The 26,358-nt window shown below is 35.8% G+C and overlaps 1 protein-coding gene across 2 annotated transcripts in view; it reads left to right on the top strand.

Annotated features, from left to right (window-relative positions):
* The window catches only part of Cped1 (cadherin like and PC-esterase domain containing 1), a 241,967-nt gene extending 220,581 nt beyond the window's left edge, over positions 1–21,386 (top strand). For both annotated transcript variants that reach the window (XM_069996636.1, XM_069996638.1), the window contains exons 21-23: positions 182–269; positions 1,369–1,515; positions 19,442–21,386. In XM_069996636.1, coding sequence (XP_069852737.1) covers positions 182–269; positions 1,369–1,515; positions 19,442–19,669 — 463 coding nt within the window. In that variant the 3' untranslated portion in view covers positions 19,670–21,386. The remainder of the gene's footprint in view (positions 1–181; positions 270–1,368; positions 1,516–19,441) is intronic.
* The last annotated feature ends 4,972 nt before the right edge of the window (positions 21,387–26,358 follow it).

Consider the following 26,358-nt stretch of genomic DNA (forward strand, 5'->3'; position numbering starts at 1 on the left):
TATCCAGCAAACATATTTAGTGTACATCAAATCTATAAAATGGTATGTAATTCTTTATGCAAATTCTCACATTCTATTTTTAAAAAGTCTAGTGTATTTCTTTCTGCAATTAACACACACAGAAGAAAAATGTTTGTTAACTTCAAGTTCATAACTTCAGAATTGTGATTCTTTCATTCAGGGAAAATCTACTCCATATCCTAGTGATCATCAAAACTTTGGGCATTGGATTTCACCTGCCAGTGCATGGAGTTCATGTATTAACCAAGGTGAGCCCATTTTTTTCTACACTATGTGGATTTCATGTTTTCTCTCCTTAGAAGAGATTCCTTGTGGAAGATGATCCAAAAGCTCTATGTAATATTTAGGAACCTTCATAAAAATCAAAAGGTACCAAATACTTCTGGATTATGATCTCAAAGCAATTACAATTATTACTGTAGGAAAGGAGACAATAGCCCACAAACGTGTTGTAAATAATGCAGAATTCATGAAAGAAGAATAGCAGCCCAAGTTATGTAAAATAAACAAATTGAGGTACATGTGAGGGACGTTGAGCCTTATGCATCTCTTTAGCACACCAATATCTTATATACTTTTAAAGATTTTGCCTTTTTTCTCCATCAGACTGCAACCACAGGTGAAATTGCCAATGTCAGTGAGTCCTTTGGGTAAAATGTGGCCTTTGTGAAGATGCTTACTTTAAAAGTAAAAAACAACTTTGGGGTAGTGTCATTGCTTTTTCCTTCATTGGACAGTCACAAATGAAAGGACTTGGAGACAGTTGACCCATAGTTAAATAAGATAGTAAATTCATCTCAATACAGATTAAATGTCCTCAAACAAACCTTAAACTGTTCCAGAGTGCTCTTGAAGCTCATGGACCTGTCCCCCTTGCTCCTGATAGAGCTTCATGTAGAACAAGGCATATATTCCTCTAACAAATAGACATATATTTTATATATCTGTCTTCCTACTATAATGGTGTATCTCAGGGCAGGGCCTGTGATTTATTTATCTTATTTATTTATTCCTGTTGTGATATATCAAATGCTGGGTTTTGAACATGAGAATTTTAAATATTTATCATGGCAATAAAATTAATTATTTTTCACGGAAAGTTCAAAGTAGTATATCTCTATAGATATTTATGTGTTGTGTTTTGATGTATAAATGTATGTTAACCCTAACATTCTGAGTTTAAATAGTAAAAAAAATCTCTGCATGTAAGACATGCACAGGAAATTTTTCATGTTACAGTATGCACAATCTCTCTTCAAAAACTGACATTTATCATTTCTGTTTTGAGTTATTGAATCACAAAATAACCTCTGTTAACAAACAGTTGCCTTTTGCTTTGCAAAACAGAGTGAAGTACAGAACTTATGGAAAGAAAACTTGGTTCTTCTGAATGCTGCAAGAAGCTATGGCTATGAAGTAGTTGACACCTTCACTCTAACAATGGGGCGATACAAAGAATTTCTGCAGGGCAGCTGTGCGTGCCATTTCCATGAGGTTTGTATTCCAATTTCTGCTTCCAACAGATTTTGATTGCATTTCAAATAGCATTTATGTTGTATCTTTAACTGCACCATCCACCTCATTTTTCACAGAAAATGATGTCAAGCGGAGATTAAATTAGGTGTTCATCATCAGTCAGCCAAGGCATGTAGTAATTAAAACTTTATCTACAAAAAAACCGGAGATGATAACAAATCAGTGTTTAGACACTTGAAAACTTACATCATTGGTGGGAAGAAGGGAGTGTGGAGAAGGGTACTTAATCTTAAAGACTTCCATCCTTCCTTCCCACAAGAAATCTCATCAAAAAAAAAAAAAAAGATGCCAAAAGTCTTCAGTGTGAAAATCAAGTTTATTTAATCGGCTAACCAACAAATGGGGTAGAAAACACATAACAGATAGGCCCGTGTTTTGAGTAGTTTTTCTTCTCCAAAGATAATAATGATCTTATGTATTATCAGTAATTAAGTAACAGACTTGGCAGATAAAATAACAACAGAAAACAAGTCAGCATAACCCAGAAATATGCTTACTGGCTATAGCATATTACTTCTTTCTCTTATAAGCGTGCTTTTGTGAACTTGAAAAGACCTCCCAATGGGACCTGTTGGCTATAGTTTTCCTCATGGAGGCAATGCACTCGTGCAGCTGGATTCCCTCCCTGGCTCCTTGGTGACCAAGTGTCCATCACTCTGCTGGAGGTCACTCTGCCCCTCCAGGCAACCTCTTGGAAAATATTCAAATTGGCACTAGGCTTGTTGTACTTAGTTGCTCGCATTCGGTTTACGGAAACATGCACAGATCGTTCCTTTGCTGGGAATACATCTAATTCCCAATGAAGCCATCTCTCTTGCTCTTGCTCTGACTTTCTCATTCTCTCCATACCTTACAACTAATCTAGAAGAGTCCTGTGAAAAACCTCTCTCTCTCTCTCTCTCTCTCTCTCTCTCTCTCTCTCTCTCTCTCTCTCTCTCTTTCTTTCTTTCTTTTTCTTTCTCTTTCTTTCTCTCTCTCTCCTCTCTCTCTCTCTCTCTCTCTCTCTCTCTCTCTCTCTCTCTCTCTCTCTCTCTCTCTCTCTCTCTCTCTCTCTCTCTCTCTCTCTCTCCCTTTGATTTCCTTGCTCTATTCCTTGGATGAAACAAGGATTAGCATAATTGACTTTGTCCATACCTTTGCAAGTCCTTCATAAACTGTTCAGAAGTTACTTGAAATCAGTTTCCGTGGCAACCATTGCTTGTGTGCAGGTCTCAGGAAGTTCTGCGGGCCCTGAGATGAAGAGTACCTCAGTTTACCTTCCTATCTGAAATTCACTCATTCTTTTTTTGTGTTTTGCTTCCTTTATCAAGCAGAGCACATTCATTCCAAATAATTTTTACCTCTGATCCTGTTTCAGCCTTCAGCTGACTGTCAGATTTCATCTAGACCCCCAGATTCTCATAAATACCCCCAAAAGCTGCTAGCAATGCATTATATCGATGCGATTTGCTGATGGGCTCCTATTTCCCTTCCACGTGGCCAATGGGATTGTATCGCAGAGAACTGAGAGCCAGCAGCCACAGCAGAGAACATGACATTTTCAGTTTTGATCTAGCAGCATGAAATTTGGCCATGCTGCTACAAAACAGATTTTAAGTTGTGCATACACTAATTTCTTCCACAAGAAAATATGCCTCCCGCAGAGCACTTGTCCTCTTTGCAAAAAAACCAATACTTTTTTTAGCCTGGGAGAGAAAGGAACAATGAACTTGCATCTGAGCCAGCCCAGGATCATTTGCTCACATAAACAGCAAGCCTATGGAGGCCAAACCCACAGAAAATGGGGACTTGAAAGACAACATACAGACTGGGGACTTTTTTGTTTTTGCCTCTTTTAGAAAAGCTGTATTTATTTATGTTTATGTAATATGTCTTTAATTAGAATTTGGGGTGAGGTGTCTGCTTTTCTTGTTCAGCTTTTGTACTCGGAAAGTCTAAAAAGGAAATGTCCTCCAATGATTTCCAGCACGGCTGGAATTAAAAACAGAAAATGTCTTTCCCAAATGGGTGCGTGACACGCATCTCCTGCCACAAAACAAACCAGTCAATACTAATCTTCATTTGCAAACCACAAAAAAAGAGTCTTTGAACAAACACCACTAGCATATTGATTCATAATTATTTCTGGTGAAAATGTTTCTTAATTTGCAAAACAATGTGAGGTGACATTATGACAGTTATTTGACTTGATCATTTTTTTGTGTTACACTATGAACAAATTGCTTCTTGCAAACTCTGCCTGTATGGGCAAGCTTCTTAGATCTTTCCCAGATTATCTCTGTTTATTTGTGAGTAGTGGGATCCGTTGTAAAGTTTGTGTGGTGTGATTGAGCTGAACTGTGGGTCCTGACCATTGCCCTTCCAGTTACAATGGAGAATTAATAAGATCCTCCTTCTCAGCTGCATCACTTCATCATAGAGTGTCAAGCCCTGCACAGGAATAACAGTGACTTCACTAATGACAAATTGTATCTCTGGTACCTCAGGAAGTCTCTGATACTGACCCTGATGCTGTATAATATTTCTTTTCTTTTCTTTTTTTTTTTTTTGCTACTTGTGGGCTTGAACTCTGGGCCTGGGCGCTGTCCCTCAGCTCTTCAGCTTAAGGCTAGTGTTCTACCACTTGAGCCACAACACCACTTCTGGCTTTTTCTGCTTATGTGGTGCTGAGGAATTGAACCCAGGGTCTCATGCAAGGCCAGCACTCTACCACTGAGCCACCTTCCTAGCCCCCTTTATAATATTTCCGAAGTATCACTCAACATCTTAAGTCATTATTCACTTATTTAAAATAATCAAAACTTCTAAAATAGCTGAAGGCCTGGCTCTGGGAAACAGTGCTTCACTAGCAAGCACAAGGCCCTGATTTCAAATGGCAGTACTACCAAAAGGAAAAAGTCCAGTTGTGGTGTTTCATACTTGTAATTTAACCTACTTAAGAGGCAGAAATTGGGAGGATTGTGGTTCAAGCCAGCTTAGATAGACCCCATCCCAGAAAATAGATAGAAGGATCACTGTCCCAGGCTGGACTGGGCAGAAAATAATAGTAAAGCAATGCCAATGCCACAGTCACTTACTTACCAAGTCAGAGGTTCTAACTTCAAAATGTTTTTAACACACACACACGCACACACACACACACACACACACACACACACACACACACACACACACACAAATAAACTTAAAACTCTTTCTAAATGATTGTTTGATGAGGGATATAACAAATATTCTGTTAAAAAAATTCTGTGTTCATCTCATCAGTCTGATGAAAAAGATACCATAAAATAATAGCAAGAATGAGAAACATGTATAAGAAACATTAGAATTTGTATCTTCTAGTGTTCAATTAAGCCCTCCTCATAATAGAGTTAGAGATCCCTGAGAAGAATGATTATGTTAAGTAAACTGAGACCTTGACATTTCTTGTTTGTTTTTTGGTCAGAATTCTACTATAGACATAACAAATCTGTTTCAGTGAGATCTTATTGCTGTAGGTTAGATTAAAGGCCTTGAAGCGTCACTTTTATCTGCTAGTTACCAAAAGACAATATGTTGTCACTGAGAATCTATAAACAGTTTCTCAAAGATGTGTATCAATGTTGACTAAAGGTTTCTGTGGAATAGAAAAGCAGCTGTTTCTCTTTATGGGTGGGAATGGAATTTTGTTTTCCCAGTGTTTACTCATGACAGCAAAAAGGATCCAGGTAGCTCTTACCCCAGAGGTTTTGGATAGAGACTTACATTATGTGACAAACATCTATGGCAAACAAACAAAAACCTGGAAAGCATTCAGACATACATCAGCCCAAACTTAGTTGCAGAAGAGGCAAATCCACAAACAGTTCCTGAGTGATTAATTAGTTCTAATTAGTTGTACATCCATTATATAATATATTCAACCAAAAAAAAACATCTGGCATCATGACCCAGCACTAACACCAACAAGTTTCCTTTGATTCTGGCACAATGGAAAGAAAAAAGAAAATTCTGATCTGTTCGAGATGATTTTCTATTCTTATTTCATCTTAATCTTATATTCTATCTTTAACTTAAAGAAACAAACATTATTTTACCTATAAATACTTTTTTCTCTTTTGCTTTTTAAACTTTAAAAAGTTTACTAACTAAACAATGACAAAAAATAATTCTTTGAATTGGGAACATAGCTCAATGGTGGAACACGTTCCTAGCAGGCACAAAATTCTGGGCCTGATTCCCAAGCAACACACACACACAAATACACACACACACACACACACACACACACACTCATTTTTAAAACTTTTAAAGTTTATCTGCCTAAAAAGACACCTGAAGCAATTACTTTTTTAGGAAAAAGAACAAATGAAGTAAATATAGTTAAGCTGGTACTGAATATCCCAGAATTCAATTTGAGTTAAAAATAATAAAGGTATTTTTTTAAAATATCAATGAGTTTATTCAACAGATGTTTTTGAATACGCACTTTACTGAAGCATTTTACAGTACTTCTGTAAAGTGAGCTTGAATACCTTATGGAATTCCCATAAGCACTTCAAGAGCAATATGCCCCCAAAAGAATAATTAATATTCTGTTTAACCTTATTCTCCTACTTTGCACCACAATTTGCTAATTAAGTAAATTGACTCATGTTTATCCTTGTTCAGCCAGCCCCCTTAACAACTCAACCAGGCAAATACCAAGTCCTGTTTACTATTCTTCCAAGTCTTCCCTCTATATTCTGTTCCAATTACCTCAACTTTATTTATTCTTTTATTTAATCATTCAACTGTTGTTCAGTTGCTCCAGTTTGTGAGCTAAGTAGTAGTGATCAAAAATAAAAAATATTGCCAGGCACCAGTGACTCACACCTGCATTCCAAGCTACTCGGGAGACTGAGATCTGAGGATTGCAGTTCAAAGCCAGCCTGGGCAAGAAAGTTCTTGAGAGTCTTATCTCCAACGAACCATAGAGAAAGCTGGAAGAGGCACTGTGGCTCTGGTGGTAGAGTGTTAGCCTTGAGCAAAAGGAGATCAAGGACAACATCTAGGCCCAGAGTTCAAGCCCCAAGACTGGTAAAAACAAATACATAAATAAATAAAATAAAACATAAAACATATTCTCTGTCTTCAAAACATTTCTATCAACTGGTAAAACATAAAACCCCATAGTATGAAAGCCTGTGAGGTGGTGTGGTAGAGATATGAAGAGACACCTAAATGAGATTACAGAATGAGAGAACCCCCCGCTTCTTGAACACTCATGTTTATTGTTGAAGAATGAACAGACCCAGGTCCAAGTAACAGGAAGCTGATAGAATGAAGAGCACTCCAATTCCATGGCACAATATGGGGTTCTGAAATCACCTGCTCTTCTCAGAGAATCCCTGCCATTCTGATGCTTATAAAACATCAACCACAAAAGGAAATTGAAAAAAGGAAACAAGAACCAAGTGACGTTAAGAACTTATACTGTATCCCATAGGTGGTAAAGATGTATTGAATGGTTTTGAAGGTGGGGTTTTAGTCTCAGAATGAAGACTGGTAGCATGAATTGAATCAGGGAGAGAGGTTATATTTCTTGCAAAGTGAGTTAGAGAAAATAAACTCCTATATCAGTCAAGACAGAGACAGCAAGTACAAAAGAGATATGGACAAATATAAGTTCTACTTAAGAAAATCATCTGTATGCTCTATCTGTGGGATGTGCAAGCTGGAAGAATCTAAGATGATCCCTATCTTGCATTACTTACTAGAGATCTGAAAGAGCAATTGAGACAGAGAAAAGCTAGAAAGGTACCAGCTTAGAGAAAACATAACAAGTTCAGTTTTCAACATGTTGTATTTGGCATGCCTGAAGGACATCCAGGTGATGATCTTGAACTGGCAGTTGGATAACAAGTATGAAGCTCAAGGGACAAGTTGGTACTAGAAGTAGAATTGGGAGTCATCAGAAATAGGTAATAGTTGAAGGTGTAAAAATAGACCATGAGTAATAGGAGCATTTGGTTTTAGTGCATAATCTGTGAAGAGAAAATTATAGAAAAGTATGGAGCCATAGAAAGCAAAGGAGTAAAGATTTCTCCAGAGATCTAGATAGGCTTAACATTGTCAAATTAAATTAGTCAATTCAGATAAGTGTCTCAAAATACAGATTTTTTGGCATTAATAAGGTTTTATTGTGACCACCTTAAGAAGCACCATGAAATACTAGCTGCAAGAATTCAACTATTATAGATTGAAGGGATATAGAAAATAAGAAATAAGGGCTCACAAAACCCTTTAACAAATCAAAGTAATGAAAAGGGAAAGAGGTTGGGAGTACAAGAGAAAAGTCTGGCAAGTTTGTGAACAGAAGAGAAAGAATCGATAGTAAGGCTCACTTTAATATTGGAAAAAATAGGACTGTGATACAATCTTTTAAACTAAGATCAGGGCAAGGACAATGATTAGGAGCCAGTAGATATTTATAAATGTATAAGGGTGTGAAGAGGGAGATCTCTTCTCTTCTATCTTTTTTTGATAAACTATAACAATATTTTTATCCCAGAGTCTCTAATTCCAACAGTTGACCACCTGAATCCATATTCCTTGCCCTCCCTCAGCAAGGGAGTGTTCTCATACATCAAAACTTGAGTTTGTCCTTTAAAATCCATAAGTGGCTCTATACTGAACAGAAGTCACAGATACTTTCACTGTCTGCCATTCCTATACCCACTTTTTAGAAAAGTGATGTAAGAAAGCTTTCTATTAAAATGATCAGGATTCATTCCATCATCTATTAATGAATTCTAACACTTTCTACCAGCTAATTAGAGATCAAGGCCTCCTGAAGATGAATTCATTGGCCATTGGAAGATGCCAGTCCTTCCTAAGATGGTTGAGTACCAAATTCTGATTTAAAAGGAGCATTTTATGCTGAATGGTGGTAATGCCAATTAAATTGGGGTCTTCTTCTTAATAAGGATAAGGAAACAGAATGAACAAGAAGAGGATCAATCATTTTATATTAAACTAGTAATACTCTACTGGAATGTAGAATGTCAGCAGGGCTAAGAACGATGAGAAACTGATGCTCACTAGTTCACGTTCTATGCAATAAAGCCTTATCTATGGCTATGAGTTTTCTACCAACATTAAACCATTTAATTAAGGCTTTAAACTGTCATGTATAGCATTTCCTATATTATATTTTAATGGTCCAGCCTAGTAGAGATCTGTGGTTTAGGAAATGTTATTTATACTTCTAGTATCTAGATTCTCAAGCAATAATACTATGTTAAATAACATCAAAGGCCTTCCAGTAAATAGTCTAACTTCAGCATGGCGTGTTGGCTCCTGTCTATAGTGCTGGCTTTCAGAAGGCTGAGGCAGAAGGATCACTTGAGGGTAAGTGCTTGAGAACAACTTGAGCAATAAACCTAGGGATTATTTCAAAAATTAATCAGGTAAAGTCAAAGTTGGTTTGATTCTGTTTTTCCCAAACCCTTTTAGCTACCGAACTGCTTTCCTTTATTCTTATCATAGTTTTACCAAAAATATCTAGTTAGTATGCTACATAATTCAGGAGTTTGATCACTTTTTCCAAGAGACTACATTTCTTAAAAGCCTTTATAGTCTCCAATATATCTTTGTTTCTTAAGCACTTACAAAGCACAGTCAGAGTATCAAGCAGTAGCACTTGTTTTTCAACAAACAATGGAAAATTCTTTTCTGGGGCTGCCACAGAGGCTGAGCCTGCAGATGTTCTCTGCCAACATGGCGCCATGGCATGTCTGTGAGTGGCACAGAGACTAAAATAGAAGAAATAGTGACTCTACATCAGCCCTCGGGGTTTTACAGACTTGTATTCCTGCATGCTCTGATTTCTTATTTTTTAATTTTCCAAGAAGGGCATTCCATTCAATGCACAATGGGAAAACAGGCGTAGAGAATAAGGCCTAAAATCATGCATAGAGTATAGGCTGACTGTGGCAGAATGACCACAAGCATGTCTCTTCTCTTCCACTTGAATCTCCATACACGCAAAACAATTACTCTAAAGACATAAAGCTATTGCATCGCCCACCCCCACAAAGACAGAATTAGAAATAACTCAAAACAGACAAGAAATTTGAATTGGGATTTTATGAAATACGACTTAGCAAGCAAAGGAAGCTACAACTTAAAGTTCCTAGGAAGGAGAAACATGAACCACTGATTTCCCAGATGGTTCACAGCCAGAAGTCAGTGCAAACTTGCTACGACTCTCCCCTGTCTATTATGCATTCTTTTTATTTTATTGAATTTTTATTTTAATTTTATTGTAAAGGTGTTGTACAGAGGGAGTACAGTTAAATAAGTATGGCAATAAATGCATTTCTTGTCTAGCAGTGTTACCCCTTCTCTCATTTTTCTCCCATTTTCCCATTCCCCTAACTCCCCCCACCCTGCCCCAAGTTATAAAGCTCATTTCCAATATAGTGTCTTGTGAGTATCACTGTTGCATTGGTTCACCCTTTGTCCTTGGTCTCACCATTTTGTTATTCCCCTTTCCTTCCCCAATCAGATAAACATATATACAAGTCTCAGGGTACCAGAATCAAAAACAGTGACTCTTTCCCCAGGCCATGCAGTCAAGAACCTGTATCTGCACAGACATAAACTTTTAAACAAGACTGCAGAGACACAAGTATATTTGTGAACAAATTAATTTGAAGACTGAAAACAGAAAATGAAGGTAAAGTTGGCACCCAAAAGTTAGAGCCCCTAAACTCTTCAGACCTCCTACCATAAACTGGTCATGAGGCTGGAGAATTCTTCTGAGAGATGACATCTTTGTAAATGGTTGTGCCAAACAAGTCTCTACAGTAAAGCCAGCAGTTGAAGACCTTGGATCCCACAAATTGTTTCTTAATGACATTTGAAGAAGGCCTTATTCTTTGATGGAAGTTTTAAGCTCAAAAGATATAGCGGAATGGAAAGACTTGTAAAAAATTATATTAAGTGAAGTAAACCAGGCCCAAAGAAACATGGGTCCCATGGTTTCCCTTATTTGCAATATCTAGTATATGTCTGAGACAAGCAGTAAAGGTCAGATAAGATGATGTTAGGAAATGAACCCCAAGATAAGGATGCAAGTGGCTTTTTCTTTCTTGCGATTCTTTCTAATATTTATAAGGTACCATGTGATTTTTTTTGTTGCTTTGTATGTCCCTACCCCATGGTATAAACCGTTTCACTGTATTTGATGTCAGTGTAATTTGGGGAGTGGAAGGGAAAAAACAAAATGTTTGAATAGGGATATAGGTGGACCCATTTGTAACAGTGAGATGTACAAGACACTATGTTGAAAAACGAACTTTACAATTGCGGGGGGCGGGGGGAGAGGAGTGGTATGTAGTTGTGAAGATGGGAGGGCAGGGAGGGTAGGGGAAAAACAAAGGAGGAGGCAACAATGCCTGATAAGAAATGTACTCATTACCTTGCCCATGTAATTGTAGCCCTTCTGTACGGTATTTTCATTAAAAAAAAGAAATGTACTCTTTATTTTGCTCATGTAATTGTAACCCCTCTGTACAGTATTTTCACAATAAAAAAAAACTTTATTGATAAAAAAAAAGATATAGCTGGGGGCTGGGAAGGTGGCTCAGTGGTAGAATGTTTACCTTGCATGCATGAGGCCCTGGTTTCAATTCTGCAGCACCACATAAGCAAAAAAAAAAAACCGGAAGTGGTGCTCTGGCTCAAGTGGTAGAGCACTAGCCTTGAGCTGAAGAGCTGAGGGATAGCGCCCAGGCCCAGAGTTCAGGCCTCATGACTGGCAAAAAAAATACATATATATATATATATATATATATATATATATATCGAACCAAAAACCTTTGAGTTATCTTGAAAGAGATTCCATACCCCAGAAGATACACACAAGTACATCAAGGTAGATCTTAGTGTCCAACCAGTGAGACCAAGGATAGTCATTCAAATAGTACAAAAATTCTGTGACATGCCTGGTGCTTGTGGCTCACACCTGTAATCCTAGCTATTCAGAAGACTGAGATCTGAGGATCTTGGTTCAAAGCCAGCTGGGGCAGGAAAGTCCATGACACTCTTTTTTATTAAATCTTTATTGAAAAGGTGATGACAGGGGGTTAGTTACATAAGTAAAGTAGTGAGTACATTTGTTTTTAAACAGTTATCCCATCCCTCATTTTCTCCCACTTACTCCTCTCTACTCCACCCCCACCAATTTGCAAGGTTCATATTCATCATAGAGTCAAGTGAGTATTAAAGTCGCATACTCTTATCTCCAATAAACTACTCAGAAAAAGGTGGAAGTGGTGCTGTGGCTCAAGTGGTGGAGCACTAGCTTTGCAAAGAGCCCAGGGACAGTGCCCAGGCCCTGAATTCAAGGCCCACTACGGCCAAAAAAAATAAAATAATAGAATAATTAAAAATTGTGTGACATGAATATTCAAACATTTTGGAAATGGAGTTAAGTCAGGGAGTTATTTTGTAGACATAAATGGGAAAGCAAGATAATGCCCTGTACCCATGTAAATTATCATTTTCCTTCCCAGAGCAGAATTCATTCCTCAATCCAAAGCTGCGATGGACTGGGAATTAGTAGTAGAGTAAGACACAGAGTCAATATAGTCCTCAGAATTCTAACAACCCCAAAACAGAACAAAGCTGCTTTATTTAAAATTTGTAAATCATGTCCCTAAACCTCTGCATTTTTTTCACCTGTTTTAAGATTGGACTCCCTTCAATAAAAACAGTTTACTTAATGTGCTCATAATTAAATATTTCATGAAAAGGTGAAATGAAAGAATTCCCTATCATCTGCCAAAATTGCAGGATGTCCTGTGACGCAATTATGGATTATGAAAACAGGCATCTATTTTGTGTTACTTAATTTGGATTTCATTTCTATTAATTCTTTACTTTCAAGCTGGCCATAATTTTTTGATTAGAACTTGGATTGAGAGTCACTCTTCACAATGATGACATCAAATAAAATGTGCTCATATCTATTTATCTTAGACTACATTAGCATAATTTATTTGCTCAGTCTAATGGCTTGTAGCTTTAGGAAACTATTCTGCTCATTTTTCTTCATACCCTACTTGTGATCTCTCTAATCCAGTCTAGGGTAATTCTTGCATACAACAATTGTTTCTATTTTGTTCTGTTAGTCTGGAGCCACATCCAAAGTTCTTTGGAGGTTGTTCAGGTCAAGATGGGTTTTAAGGAAGGTATTTGCTTATAATCTGCCTGACTGGTTTCCAGCTCATCAAGCTGTCCTTGGTACTGGCTTTTCAAAACTTCAAAGTTACTTCAGATATAGATAATTACTAATCATGGTCATTAGCATGTCTTATAAAATATATGTGTACCCAAGTTTTTAACTACATGGAGATAAAGAAAGATGCATAAATATAAGCTGAGAGATCATATAATGTATTAGAAACCCATAAAAAAAGAAAAGTTACTTTGAACTTCTACATTTCTAAGCATAGAATTTCAACACTGGAGTCACAAAAAAAATCTGATCATCTGCATTGCCTGTAAGTTGATAGCTCACAAATTAAACTATCTCAGTTTCTATAATTAGTCTATTGAAATATAATTTATTTTGAAACATTATCATTTTTACTCGATAGTTGATACCTACATGCAATGTAATCTAAATTTAAATTTTGCTCTAAGAAAAATATTTTATTATGAAACTTAGGGTAAGTAGTGTAAACATTTTCCACATGCTGCAGTGCATGTGCTCTTTATCACATGGAATGGTTTCTTTTCTTGAAGGCAAACATATCTATTTCTCAGGGGTCATTTCATGTGCACTCAAACTTAAGAGAAGCATTTGGATGAGTCAAACCACTAGAATCTGTAGCTTTTTCTAAGTTTTTCACCCATGTTTTCTAATAGCTCTTTTTATTGTTTATTATCATTGTTATGCACCAGAGGTAAACTAACATTTGGATTGCTAGCCATCTTTTTCAAAGCTACATTCTCATGTACACTTCAGTTAGATTTCAACAATCCCCAATCTTCTTTGAGAAACACTTAACTGGGCACATTTCCATGCAAGATCAAAGGAAAGAAACCATTTTATTATTGTACAGGTATCAAAGTCTTTCGCTGATAGTAATATTTCCAAATCCTAAAAAAATGGATCTGAAAAATGGATCTAACTCTTTCTCCTCCACTCTAGACCCTCTATGAGTGGGCAATACAAGGTAATATTTTGGAACATAGTTAAGAGCTTAACATTAATACTGATACCTATTTTTTCAGATAAGTTCAAAGAAATAATAGCTGTGTAAACAGATTATCATGCCCACCATAAATTAGCACTAAGTCTTCGTAATGTACTAAAAGACTATTCATGACATGGAAACAACATGGTGCCTGACCTTGCAGAGCTAGTCTCAGACAATGTCTTTGAAGTTACTTCATTCTTGTTCTTACTTCAAGTATCTTAGACATGTGTCTTTATATAGTCCCCTTGAGGATAGGGACCATATCTGAATTACTCCATGTGTTTTCCAACGTAGAGATCTCTGAAAATATGAGGGGAAAAATTATCAAATATTTGTCTTGTAAGAAACAACTTTATTTTTTTCTCTTTTGATTTTCCATCTCAAAAGGACTACAAACTTTGGTCTAGTATAACTATTTAAATGTAAGTATGTACAATAAAAATAATTTTCCTTTGATGGTTAGAGTCTATCAACAGTTTGATGCATACTCATTTTAAACAATGTTCTCAACTTTAATGTCATGAAATTAAAAATATAAGGATGTGTACATTTATGACCATTGGATTTATGTGACATTTATCTCTATTTAGAGCTACCATTTCTGTAAATGTTTCAGGTAACAGTAGCAAGTTGTGAAATGCATTTTAATCTGTAGTCCTGTTCTTTCCAACTGAATTCTACTTATATTCCATCACTTTCTAGAGAGCATGTTGTTTCAGGTTACTTTCCACAAATAAATTTGCAATATTTATCTAGCAATGCAATAATGCAAGGCAAAATATACTTGACAGTTTTTACAAAAAATTTATTGAGCATGTAATGTATACCACATTTTCTGACAAATGTTATTCATTCAGATCTATGACCTCTGACAATAAACTAAAACACAAATACTTTCTCTACTGTATACACTACCCATGGGCCATGACTCTGCCCACACCTGCTCACACAGCCACCTCTGATTCCCTGTTGTCTCCAAAAGCATAGATACTGCATCCAGCCCCAGTACTAACCATTTGCCAGGCAAATCCTCTCAGGGCTCCAAATCTGTGCCATTCTATGTGCAGCCTTGCTCTGTCCCTTTGTGATTTCTCTCTCTCTCTCTCTCTTGCTCACTCGCTCTCCCTCCCTCTCTCTCTCTCTCTCCTCCTTCCCTTCCTCCTTCCCTTCCTTCCTTCTTTCCTTCCTTCCTTCCTTTCTCTCTTTCTTTAATACTGAACTAAGCGTTGCTCCTGAGCTCCTTTTTGCTCAAGGCTAGCACTCTACCACTTGAATCACAGTACCACTTCCAGTTTTTTCTGTGAGTAATTGAAGGTAAGAATCTCAGGAACTTTCTTTCCCAGGCTGGCTTCAAACCGTGATCCTCAGATCTCAGCTTTCCGAGTAGTTAAGATTACAGGCATAAGCTACTGGTGACTGCTGTGTTTGTGCATTTTCAATATGGGCTTTTCAAAATCTGGGCAACAATGAATACTGTTAGGTGAGATATTTCTTTCAGCATTTAGTTGCAGATGCTTGGCTGGCCATGGAACTCAGGTAACCTCACCTTTTGGATGTGAGGTATGATGCAATATATCTGAAGTTGAGTAGCAGATATAGCCTAGATTCCATCTTGGGAGGTAGCTTAGCCCTTATAACTAAAGGAGCCCAGAAGGAATGCTTGACTGTCTGAGCATTACAGAAGCCATGTATGACAGTGTATCCCTCATCCAAAACTTGGCACCTTCCATGAGAACATACAATACTCTTCCATCATTGTTCTTTTTCCTGTCCCTGGGAGACTAAACCTGATCAAACCTGAACTTCTGATCAACAGAACTTCTGTTCATAACTAGGAAAACAGGATTAGAACTGTTTCCAGGATATTAGTAAATATCTACATGAGAGAGATCTCAGGAGAAACTATCCCTGGGTGACATGAATCTACCAAGAGCAGAAGCAGGAGCTGGAATGAAGGAATGGCATTCCAGAGTTGGCAATACAGAATTTAGAGAAAATCAAAACACTGCTGGGGATTTAGAAATCATAAGCCTTGGCTAGGGTGTAGCTCATTGGCTGAGTTTATAATTAACATGTGTAAGACCCCTGGGTTCAACCTCAACTGTCTGCCCCTCTATCAGAACCAGATGAAACAAACAATAATGCAACCAACTATGCTGCTAAACCTCTATTGCCTCTACTCCACACCTCCACCCACTGGAGAGGTTGTGGGAAAATGAAGAAACAAGCAAATCTTCTGGCAAAGTAAGATTTCCATTTTGACAGAAACAAGTGTGAGCAACTTCACTGATGAAGGTGACTATAGAGACCATAAGAGGTTTCCAAAGGAACTACTGAGACAGAAAAGATCCAGGTGGAATCACAGAGCTTGGGAAAACCAATACTGCTCTAAGAAATTGATGGTAGATTTGAATCGTGATGAGTCGTGACAGTAGATGCAAGTCACAATGATGCATGCAGTGTTGACAATGAAAGTCTCCCTCATAAATTATGTATCTTCTTAAATAGAGCTGATTATTTTGCTACATTTTTTTCTTCAACATGTGTTTAAGAAGTTGTTATCATGTTCCCCACAAATCCTCATGTGTTTATCGTTGGAATAACACAGTAATCAATTTAGGAAGCTTTGACTTGCTATGGATTTCCATCTGCTCCCACTCATCTGGTTGAACCACTACCAAATATCCCCATGCTGCTGATCACATATATGGTATATAACATGTGAGCACCGTTATATATTACAGACTGTGATAGACAATTTGCTCCAGGAAAGTTAGAATGAACTTGTGACTTTAAACGAGCATCATTATTCCACAATACTGTGAATTACCGGAAATTAAGTAATCACTTAATCACAATCAAAAAAAAAAAAAAAGAAAGAACCTTGGGGAAGGGAGGGAGGGAGGGGATGGTAGGGGGAAAACAATGGAGGAGGTAACAATGCTCAAGAGGAAGTGTACTCATTACCTCACTCATGTAACTGTAACTCTCTGTATAGTATCTTTACAATAAAAAAATATGATGATTAAATTAAAAAAAAAAACTTTCAATGCATTATTTACCTGCATTTCCTAGACCATTGAAAAATTTAGTTGTTTAGTTGGTAATGTCAACTTTTAAAATATCTTATTAATTATTGACAGAATATAGAAAAATCTTTATCATTTTTAAATGTTAACTTTATAATAAATGTTTTTCAATGGGTTCATCTGGGTTTTCAGAGAGATCAATCATATAGGTCCACACTATGCTTTGATAGATCCCTATTGATGAAGTACTCCATTATATTGAACCATTTTATATTCTTGAAATAAATTGTATATACTAATGGTATGGCATAGAATAGTGTTGGATTTTTTAATGTTCCTGGATTTAATTCACACTGACATTTTGGAAGGATTATTAGCATCTGTATTTTGATAAATGAAAACTCAAATAATTCTCTATAGATTTGGGTCAGTTTATAAGATCTAGTATCAAAGCAATAGTGACTTAACAAATGAGGAAAGATTATCTTCAATTATAACCTGAAAAAAATAGTTTTCAAAGAAAACCAAACTGTTGGGCCATTTACCAACAGGCTGTACAGAGTCCAGTTGAAACCATGTAAGAGGAGCATTAACAGATTTGGAAGCAGTAGCTTAGACTGCAGAAAATGAGAAGCAATCCTATTATCCTGTCACAGGAATCAAACCTACAAGTGGAAGTAAATTATCAACATCATTGATACTTTGTTAAATATTTAAACTACTTTGGAGTGAAAGCTATTGATCTCAATAAAAGCACTGGAGATGCATATTTCTTCTTATCCCATTTATTAATTTGTAAGCTTTATGTAAGTGGCTGTAGTTTATAACGTATGTAGTAAGATTGCTATAGTTATGACACTAACCTTATCCAACATAATTTTAAGGCAACCCTAAAATCATAAATCATTAAAATGTTTAAATGAATATAAACTCTTGCATTGTGATGTACCTCTTCTCTTTTGCATGTAATTAGCATGCAATTGCAAAACCCACAAATTAAGATAAAATTATATAAACAAAACAGGATTTTTTCCAGCTTTCCAAGCACTGGAATAATATTATTTCAAGGTTGAATGTTATAGTCACGCTTAAGAGTTTCCTTAAATAAATTGTGGAAGATTGTTTGCTAATCTTGAGTTAAGTACAGAGTTCCTACACAAAGGAAAAAAGCCTTCAAGAAAGCAATGATGCCCATTCCAGCCTAGGACATTCATACTTACAGTACAACTAGATAGGAACATCAAGAACCGCACATAACAGAGAACCCTTGGGATCTGGAATAGTAATCGGTGGTTAACTGCAAACTGAGCCCTAAATTACTATCCGTGGGGATTCTTTGCAACAACTTCCTACTGTCACTTCCCTTCTTAAGAGCCATTGGCTCCAGAAAAAAGCAAACTTCTCAGCACCATAGGAAAGCAATTTGTGTCTTTGGAATTAGCAAAGTGTAATCATTTCTTAAATATACATGTACTAAACTTTTTCCTCAAAATTTACTAGCTTTGGCTTTTTATGACTTTCAAGTAATAGACATTCACTGTGTAATAGAAAAGATTTGGACAAAAAGTCAGAATATATTTAAAATTGCTTGAATTTCATCCTCCAATAGACCATGAGTGTTAACATTTTGTTATAGGTATTTACAGATTTTTTTCATTCAAACTACTCCTCTAAATTACTTGCAATGTAACTAAAAAAGCATAGATCCTACCTAAAAACAATAAAACTAAAAGGTCTGAGGCTATGGTTAAAGTCCCAGAGCTAGACAAGCACAAGGCCTTGAGTTTAAATCTCAGTATGGCAGAGAGAGAGCAAAAGAGAGCACTTCAAAGGATAATACAAAAGACTATGTTATCCAGCATTATTTTCTTTAGTCATCAATAATAAATAGTTCATTGCATCCAAATGTTTGACAGGAAGAAATGGTTCACAACTGCATTAATAAGAGAACTCATATTTTATCAAACCATCTTTACCAGTATTTTATTTTCTATATATATTGAGTAGCTATGTGAAACAGAGAAAGGAATAAAACTTTAGATTATAAATGCTTTATAATATCATCTATTCAAAAAGCAAGCCTAAGAAAAGCAAACCTATATCTATGAATGTGCATATATGTGTGTATGTATATACAAAGTCATTAGCTTAATAAAATATAGGGAGTTTCTCAGATTCCATAGTGTACTAAGCTCCAGAGAAATAAAAGCATAAAAGCATAAACTGCGGCATTGTCACCTTGTCATTTACCATGTGGTTATAGTTGCTACCTTTTGGAAGCATGGGAAGATAAATTTAGAGTACCTCTAACACACACACACACACACACACACACACACACACACACACACACACACACACACACACACGATAGAAACATCATCTCAAATAGTGGCCTTGGCTGCTGTCCCAAAGTATGAAAACTGACAAGAACTGTAACTTCAACCTTGATCTTTTTTGAAACATATGTTACCCTGGTTCTTGGTTATGTATGTCACATATGTACCCATTGAGTGCCATTGTAATAGTAAAAACACAGCTTGGAAAGTTAGTTAATATCACCATATTTAGGATACCAATGTACTTGATTTATCTCACCATTTTCTTGGGGTTTTCTTACAGGTGGTGAAATCAAAATTATCCAAAGAATATCCATTTATTAAAATGAAGATATCGAAGAATCATATTGTGGGAAAATATTTCAGCAATCAAAGCAAACTACAACAACAGCAAGACTCTGAGACAAATTTTCAGTCATCTTATCATGTCAGAGGTCCAATAAATCAGGTTTGCTCTGAAATCCTTCTCAGCAGGATGTGTACAAGTAAAAGGACTATGGAGACCCCATGAAGGAGAATTGAATTTGGAGTTGGTGTTGCTCTTAAACAAAGATCTGGGAACAAGACAATGTGCCTCACATGGATTTTGGATTGACCACATGCTCATGCACAGGGATACAAGCACACACCCCAATAAACACTTAGGTACAAAGGAGCAATAGCACTTTTCATAAAGCTTTAAAAAGTTAAGATATGAATTTGAACATCCACTTGTTTTGGAGTGAAAGGCAGAGCTAGAAAGGGATTACTTGAAATATCATAATCTAGGACCACTATGGGCCACCTATTACATTATCATGCACCAACACTTGAGTTCCAGGACAAAGAGGGCTGTGTTGTTCAGTAATGCCATGGACACATTAATATTAAAAGGATGAAGGAGTACATACATTCCACTTGCAAGTAGGGATTACATTTCTTTTCTTTATGGGGGGAAATGTGACATTTTTGATGGTTTAGTCTTTTGTGGACATGATGCTTACGAAAAACATTTCTTCTTTTGCTTTCAAAATTGTATGACTGAAAGGAAAAGAGCAAAAGTGATGCTCCACAAGGGAGTTTGAGAAGATTCTGAGAGAGAGAAGAAGTGGGATGTTTTATAGTTAAAACATCAGTATATTTAACTCTGTGCTCCTTATGTTTCTCATAAACATTTCCCCCTGTCCTGTCTATGAACTTAGGTGGGAAACTGCAGTCTAAATGGAAGAAATACATCATTTACAGTGAGGAACAGAGCACAATTCCTCATATATTACTTTACCATATTTCCTTGATGGCCTTATTTAGAATAATCTTTGTTTTTCCATCCTGCACCCATATAATTTAAGACTACACATCCATTTTAATGTAACTATTTTCCACAGGACTACAGATTCACAAATGCATAAGCATAAAGCATTTTTTTATATCTTGAAAGAGTAAAATGTTACTAGTAGCTGTATTTTTATTTTCTTGAGTAATTGTATCTAGTACAAATTTAGAGTAGGCATAAAATTATGACATACCTATAAAACATACCTAATTGTAGTATTGAATTCTATCCTTTTAGGATTAGAATGGTAAGAGTCCTTATAATGCAAATGTTTAGCTATGAGATAACGTCTCACTGCTATGGTTACTTTTAAAGGATTACTTTTCTTTAGGGGGAAAGTGGCTGAGAGGCATAATTCTATGTATGGCTGAAATTACTAAATGTACAAATACCTCAATCTTGTTGCCATACAAAAATAAGACTATTTTGATTGGTTGGTACTTTAGAATGAATATCCATCTTCTTTAAATATTCTATTTTTATATATATTTTTATATGAATATAAACACATTTTTAATTGTCTTAAATTATATTTAAATGCAAATATCACTTGGTATTAATAATAAACATACATTTTACAGATGGAAACATTCTTTTCAAGAATGGTACAAACAGAATCAGCTTCAAAATGAAAGGTTTTTCTGCACCCATATGGAAGCATCATTTTTAGGTTTACAGAGATGTATTTAAATGATAGAAAATGTTACCAGTTTCTGCAGTTTCTCCACCATGTTTTCATGTCTTGGAAATTATAAATAACTTTCTAACTTTCAGTCTTCACTTATTGTAGATTAGTGTTTTCCTGACAGAAGCAATAATCTGACTGAGGTTGGTCTAGCATTTACCTCACCATTGACATCATAGTAGACTTTAGAAACTGTTGTAATGGCATTTTTAATAAATATCTCACTAATAATTTGGTCTTCAGAGAGTATCTTTTATCTTTCTTTTTTCAAAGGAATGCAAACATATAAAACACAACTCTTGACATGGATACTATCATGTGGATTCCAGCATGGGAGAGTCATGATACAAGTTTAACTATGTCAACCCTTCAACTGTGGTATTCTCTACATGTCTGTTCAGATGAATGCAACTATCTAAAACGATGAATCAGCATAGTGTAGTTATAAATTTCTAGATTTTTTTATTTTAAGATTAGGCCTGAAATTCTAATGATAGTCTAAATTACTTATTAACTGAAAAAAATCACCATATTATTTTACACTGGGGAACATTGATGTGTGTGTGTGTGTGTGTGTGTGTGTGTGTGTGTGTGTGTGTGTGCACAAGTATTGTCCATGTTTAGCAAGTATATAATTTGAGGGGAAAATGGGGAGTAAGCATTTATGAATATTTTTAGGTATGAAAGTTACAGGAAGTGTTTTTTGGTAAGAATTGATTGTTATCCAATCTAAACTGAAGAAAACAATTTAGAAATCTGGAGTATTAAAAGTTAAGAATAATTGTACAAACATTGCCTATCATCACTTCTGAGACTACATGTGTATGGAGAGAGAGAGAGAGAGAGAGAGAGAGAGAGATAGAGAGAGAGAGAGAGAGTGTCTGTGTGTGTGTGTGTGTGTGTGTGTGTGTGGTGTACTGGGCATGGTGTGCTTCTCAGTAGGCAGCAGCTCCTGAAGAGACATGCCAGAGCAAGGCTCAGCATTTCTTCTTGTTTGGATTATGTTTGGGGCATTCATTGTTTCTCATGATACTTGCCCATATACCTAGGTATCTTCTCTACAGAACAGTGATTCCCACTTCAAAATGTTGGAAGAAATTACTAGAAACTATTCCAATAATTTTATGGAGAAATAAATGTCATTCTGCGTCTGAAATTTCCTCTTGTAGTTCAATTGTACTTAAAGATTCTAGAAGGAAATATAAAAATGGATCCAACATTGTATTACCAATGAGTCTTTGCTAAGCTTTAAAGGTTTGATATGGGAGAAGGAAGGTGATGTCTTACAGTAATAAAATCAAGAACCTAGATCTTATTAAATGTAGTGTTAAAGTCTTATTTGAACAAATGTTCAAATAAAGAAAAATAAAAGAAAATAATAGAATTCAACAGATAGGATTATTTTACTTAAACCAATATTAATGAGTAAGTTCCTATGAACTGGTAACTCCAAAACCATGTATCCAAGTACAAGATGATACTGTCCCAGGTTCCACCATTTTGTTTGGCTTAATAAATAAACACTCTGAAAATGCTACTGCAGCTTCTTTTTATTTTTAATGTCTGGTAAAGTTGCAGTGCATTCAATTGCTGCTGGAAGTGAAGGCATTTTGATAGATCATTTCAGCTTAAGAGAATGAAGCAGAAGTTGTCAGAAACCCCCTGAAGACCAACTAAAGACAACTGGATTCTCTGAGTGCCTATAATCTAGATTTGATATTTGGCAAGGCTTCCAAGGTTTCATACTGTCAAAGAGCCTTTTATCATGTTTTTATTGCTGTCATAACTGCTATTATCAACTTCCATATTTCTTTTATGATTCATTTACTTGGTGTAGGGACTGCAGAACTCAGTTTTCTAACCAACACAGCCAATGCAGTCCTCCTGAAAGGGTGTTTCACTTGTTTTCTTCATGTTCAATGGAAAAAAAATTCATTTTATGGCTCTCTTAAATGCCTTAACACATTTGTCACACAATAGAATACTAATTATGATCACTTATTGAGAGTAAACTTTGGAAAGTCTATTTGCAATACAAAGGAACACAATTTCTTAAACTTAAGTAACAGCAAGAACAAAATAGTTACATTTTGAGAATTAGTATGAGGAATTCCTACAAGATGGTACTGTTTAGGTTGCGTAAGTTTTTATTTTGATTTATACTGACTGGTATTTTGCCTTCAGTCTGTAATGCTCTTCACAGAAATGTTTCCTTGGTTTTCATGTCTTTCTTACAATTCTATGCAATATATCCTGGAATGCTATTGCATTTGAGATTAGATTATGAGTAGACATTTGATTTCCTTAAATAACTTATGCGTAACATCATATTATTCTTTTCATCATAGAAAATAAAAGTTATATACTTTCGTTGCAAGAAAATGTAATTTACATTCCTAGGAAATCCATAAAATGTGTATGTATCCATTAAATATACATTTTATGTATATGCATATATATATATGGATATATATATGGATAGAGACAGAGAGACAGAGAGAGGGGAAAAGGTAAAAGTAATTACAACTGATTACTGGTCATCTAGAAGTAACATGGCTTCATAAACATAAAGTCACTAACTCAGTTATATTGTGCATTTTCCTACGTTATGATTGGTTGGTGAAATGGATTAATTTGATGCAGATTTTACTTTAGATAAACGGTGATGGAATATGATCTATTTAGATACTTTGTTCACTTGTATTTCTACTTTCACTTTTATGGCACAATTTGTACAAACCAACATGCTGAAATCTCATTTGAATTCATATTTGTATGAGCATAACATCAATATTGACATTTTCATTCTCTTTAAACTCTCTAGTTTTTATTTGGTCCATACACTGACATTTTTAAAAATTTGAAGATAATTTCAAAAATATAAAAATGAAATAAAATATAAATCATGAATTTGATGTACAGAAAAATTTTTATCATACACAGCTTTTATAATATTGTTCCATGGATTTCTAGTTTCTCCAGAGCTTTCATCATAAAGAGGTATTGGATCTTGTCAAATGTGTTTTCTTCATCTATTGAGATGAGCATGTGATTCTTGTTCTTGCTCCTGTTGATGTAATGAATTGCATTAATTGACTGTGTATATTGAACCAGGCTTGCATCCATGGAATGGATCCTGTTTGATCATAGTGTATGATTTTTTAATGAATTGTTGAAGTCAATTGGCCAGAATTTTGTTGAGAAGTTTTGCATCAATGTTCATCAAAGAAATGGGTCAATAGTTCCCTTTCTTTGAAAAATTCCTGTGTGTTTGGGGGATGAGAGTTATGCTGGTTTCATAGAATGAATTTGATAGTGAGCTTTCACTTTCAATTTCATTGAAGAGTTGGAGGAATATTGGTGTGAGCTCTGCTTATAGAATTCATCTGTAAATCCATCTGGTCCTGGGCTTTTCTTGGATGGGAGGTCTCTTATCAAAGAAACATAGCTCCCATGGTTTCCCCTATTTATAATAAATAGTATACATCTAGGATAATCTTAGCAGATGAGAGAAAGGCTCAAGTGCTATGTACATGTGGCAATATAAGATGGTGCCAAGTGAAAGGAACTCTAAGACATGGACATAAGAGGTTTTCTTTGTTGTTCTTTTTAATGTACTATGGGATTTCTTTTTTTCTTTTGTGGTTTTGTTCCCCCTATGGTTTATCCTCTGTTGTCACTGTATTTGATTTTGGTACCCTGGGTATTATATATACATTTATCTGAATTAGAGAGGGGAACAAAAAAATAGTGAGACAGAGGACAAAGGCGGAACCAATGCAACAGCAATACTCACAAAACAATATGTTAGAAATGATCTGTACAACTTGGGGAGGTTGGAGGGGGAGTAGGAGAAAAACGAGAGGGTCTGGGGTAATAAGTTCAACAAGAAATGTACTCACTACCTTATTTATGTAGCTGCAGCTCCTCTGTGCATCTCCTTGACAATAAAATTAAAATTAAAAAGAAACATTTTAGAGTATTAAAATAAAATGAATATGTTATATTACATGTATATCTGAAAATGTGATATAAAAGTTTGACCGATTTCCAATAGATCTTCTCATCTTAATAGCTGGAGATGGCAACTGAGGGTTCTTGGGTCATTTTCAGTAAATGCATGGATAGAAGAGGATTGTACGAGTTCCAGTGCCGAATCGAAGGTACAATAGACCAGGTTAGTTCCTGACATCCATTGTGATCAAAACAGGGCTGAAACAGTCATAGGGCCTCATTAGGCCCTAGGAAGAACACAAATCTTAAGTTCTGTCCAGCTACCTTTGACCGATCCTGATATCAATCATACCTTCTTTTTCATACATGAGTCACTGTGGAGGGTCAACTTAACTTACTCTACAGTGTAAATCCTAAATGATAATTTTAAGTCCTTATTGGGCCCAAATTGATCATCTAGATAAATTAACTATCAGCTGAATGTGCTTTCAAAGATACATTCTTTCTAAACAGGAAAACAGAAAATATGCTGTATCAACATGATATAACCTCTGGAACACATGAAATAGCAAAAAAAGAAAATACTTTTAGTCTTCCACATCCCCCCCTTTATTATCCCTCCCCCCCCCCCACCATTCATCCATCAGGACTATTCCTGCTTGTCTTTACCTTTGCCATTTAAATGGAATACATTCTGTATTCTTCTGTGTGTAGTTAGTATGCAATATGTGTTCCAAAAGACTGTCTGGTCAATTTTACAGTATCATAAAACAAAATTTATGAGCCTTTTGTTAAAAACTGGTGCCAGTATCATTGGTATGATATGAAACTGTTTGCAACCACAGCTTCTATGTTTAAGAAAATAATTGGTATGAATTAAGACTACTATGGGGATACTTAAGTAATACCTTCATACCCCCAAATGAATTTAATGATCAAATGACCTACACATTTCAAGCACATGTGTGCCCCCTTGGGGAAAGCCTGATATATGTTCACACTTGCCTCCCCAAAACACCCATTTCAGTGCTCACATTAGCTATGCAAAACCAGTGGCAGTGTTCATAAGGATATGGATACAACCTTAGTACAAGTTATTCCTGCCAAGAAAAAGAATTGTTTCAATTAGATAGGTTTTCCAAGGCCATGTTATTGGTAAACACCCAGAACTCCTCCTTGGCCACCTATGTGCTGAATAAATTGATACCTCCCATGAATTATTTATGGATTCTGAGATGAAGCTTTGATA

Source organism: Dipodomys merriami, unplaced genomic scaffold (assembly GCF_024711535.1).
Source record: "Dipodomys merriami isolate MVZ:Mamm:240054 unplaced genomic scaffold, mDipMer1.0.p SCAF_5, whole genome shotgun sequence".
NCBI classification, from domain to species: domain Eukaryota; kingdom Metazoa; phylum Chordata; class Mammalia; order Rodentia; family Heteromyidae; genus Dipodomys; species Dipodomys merriami.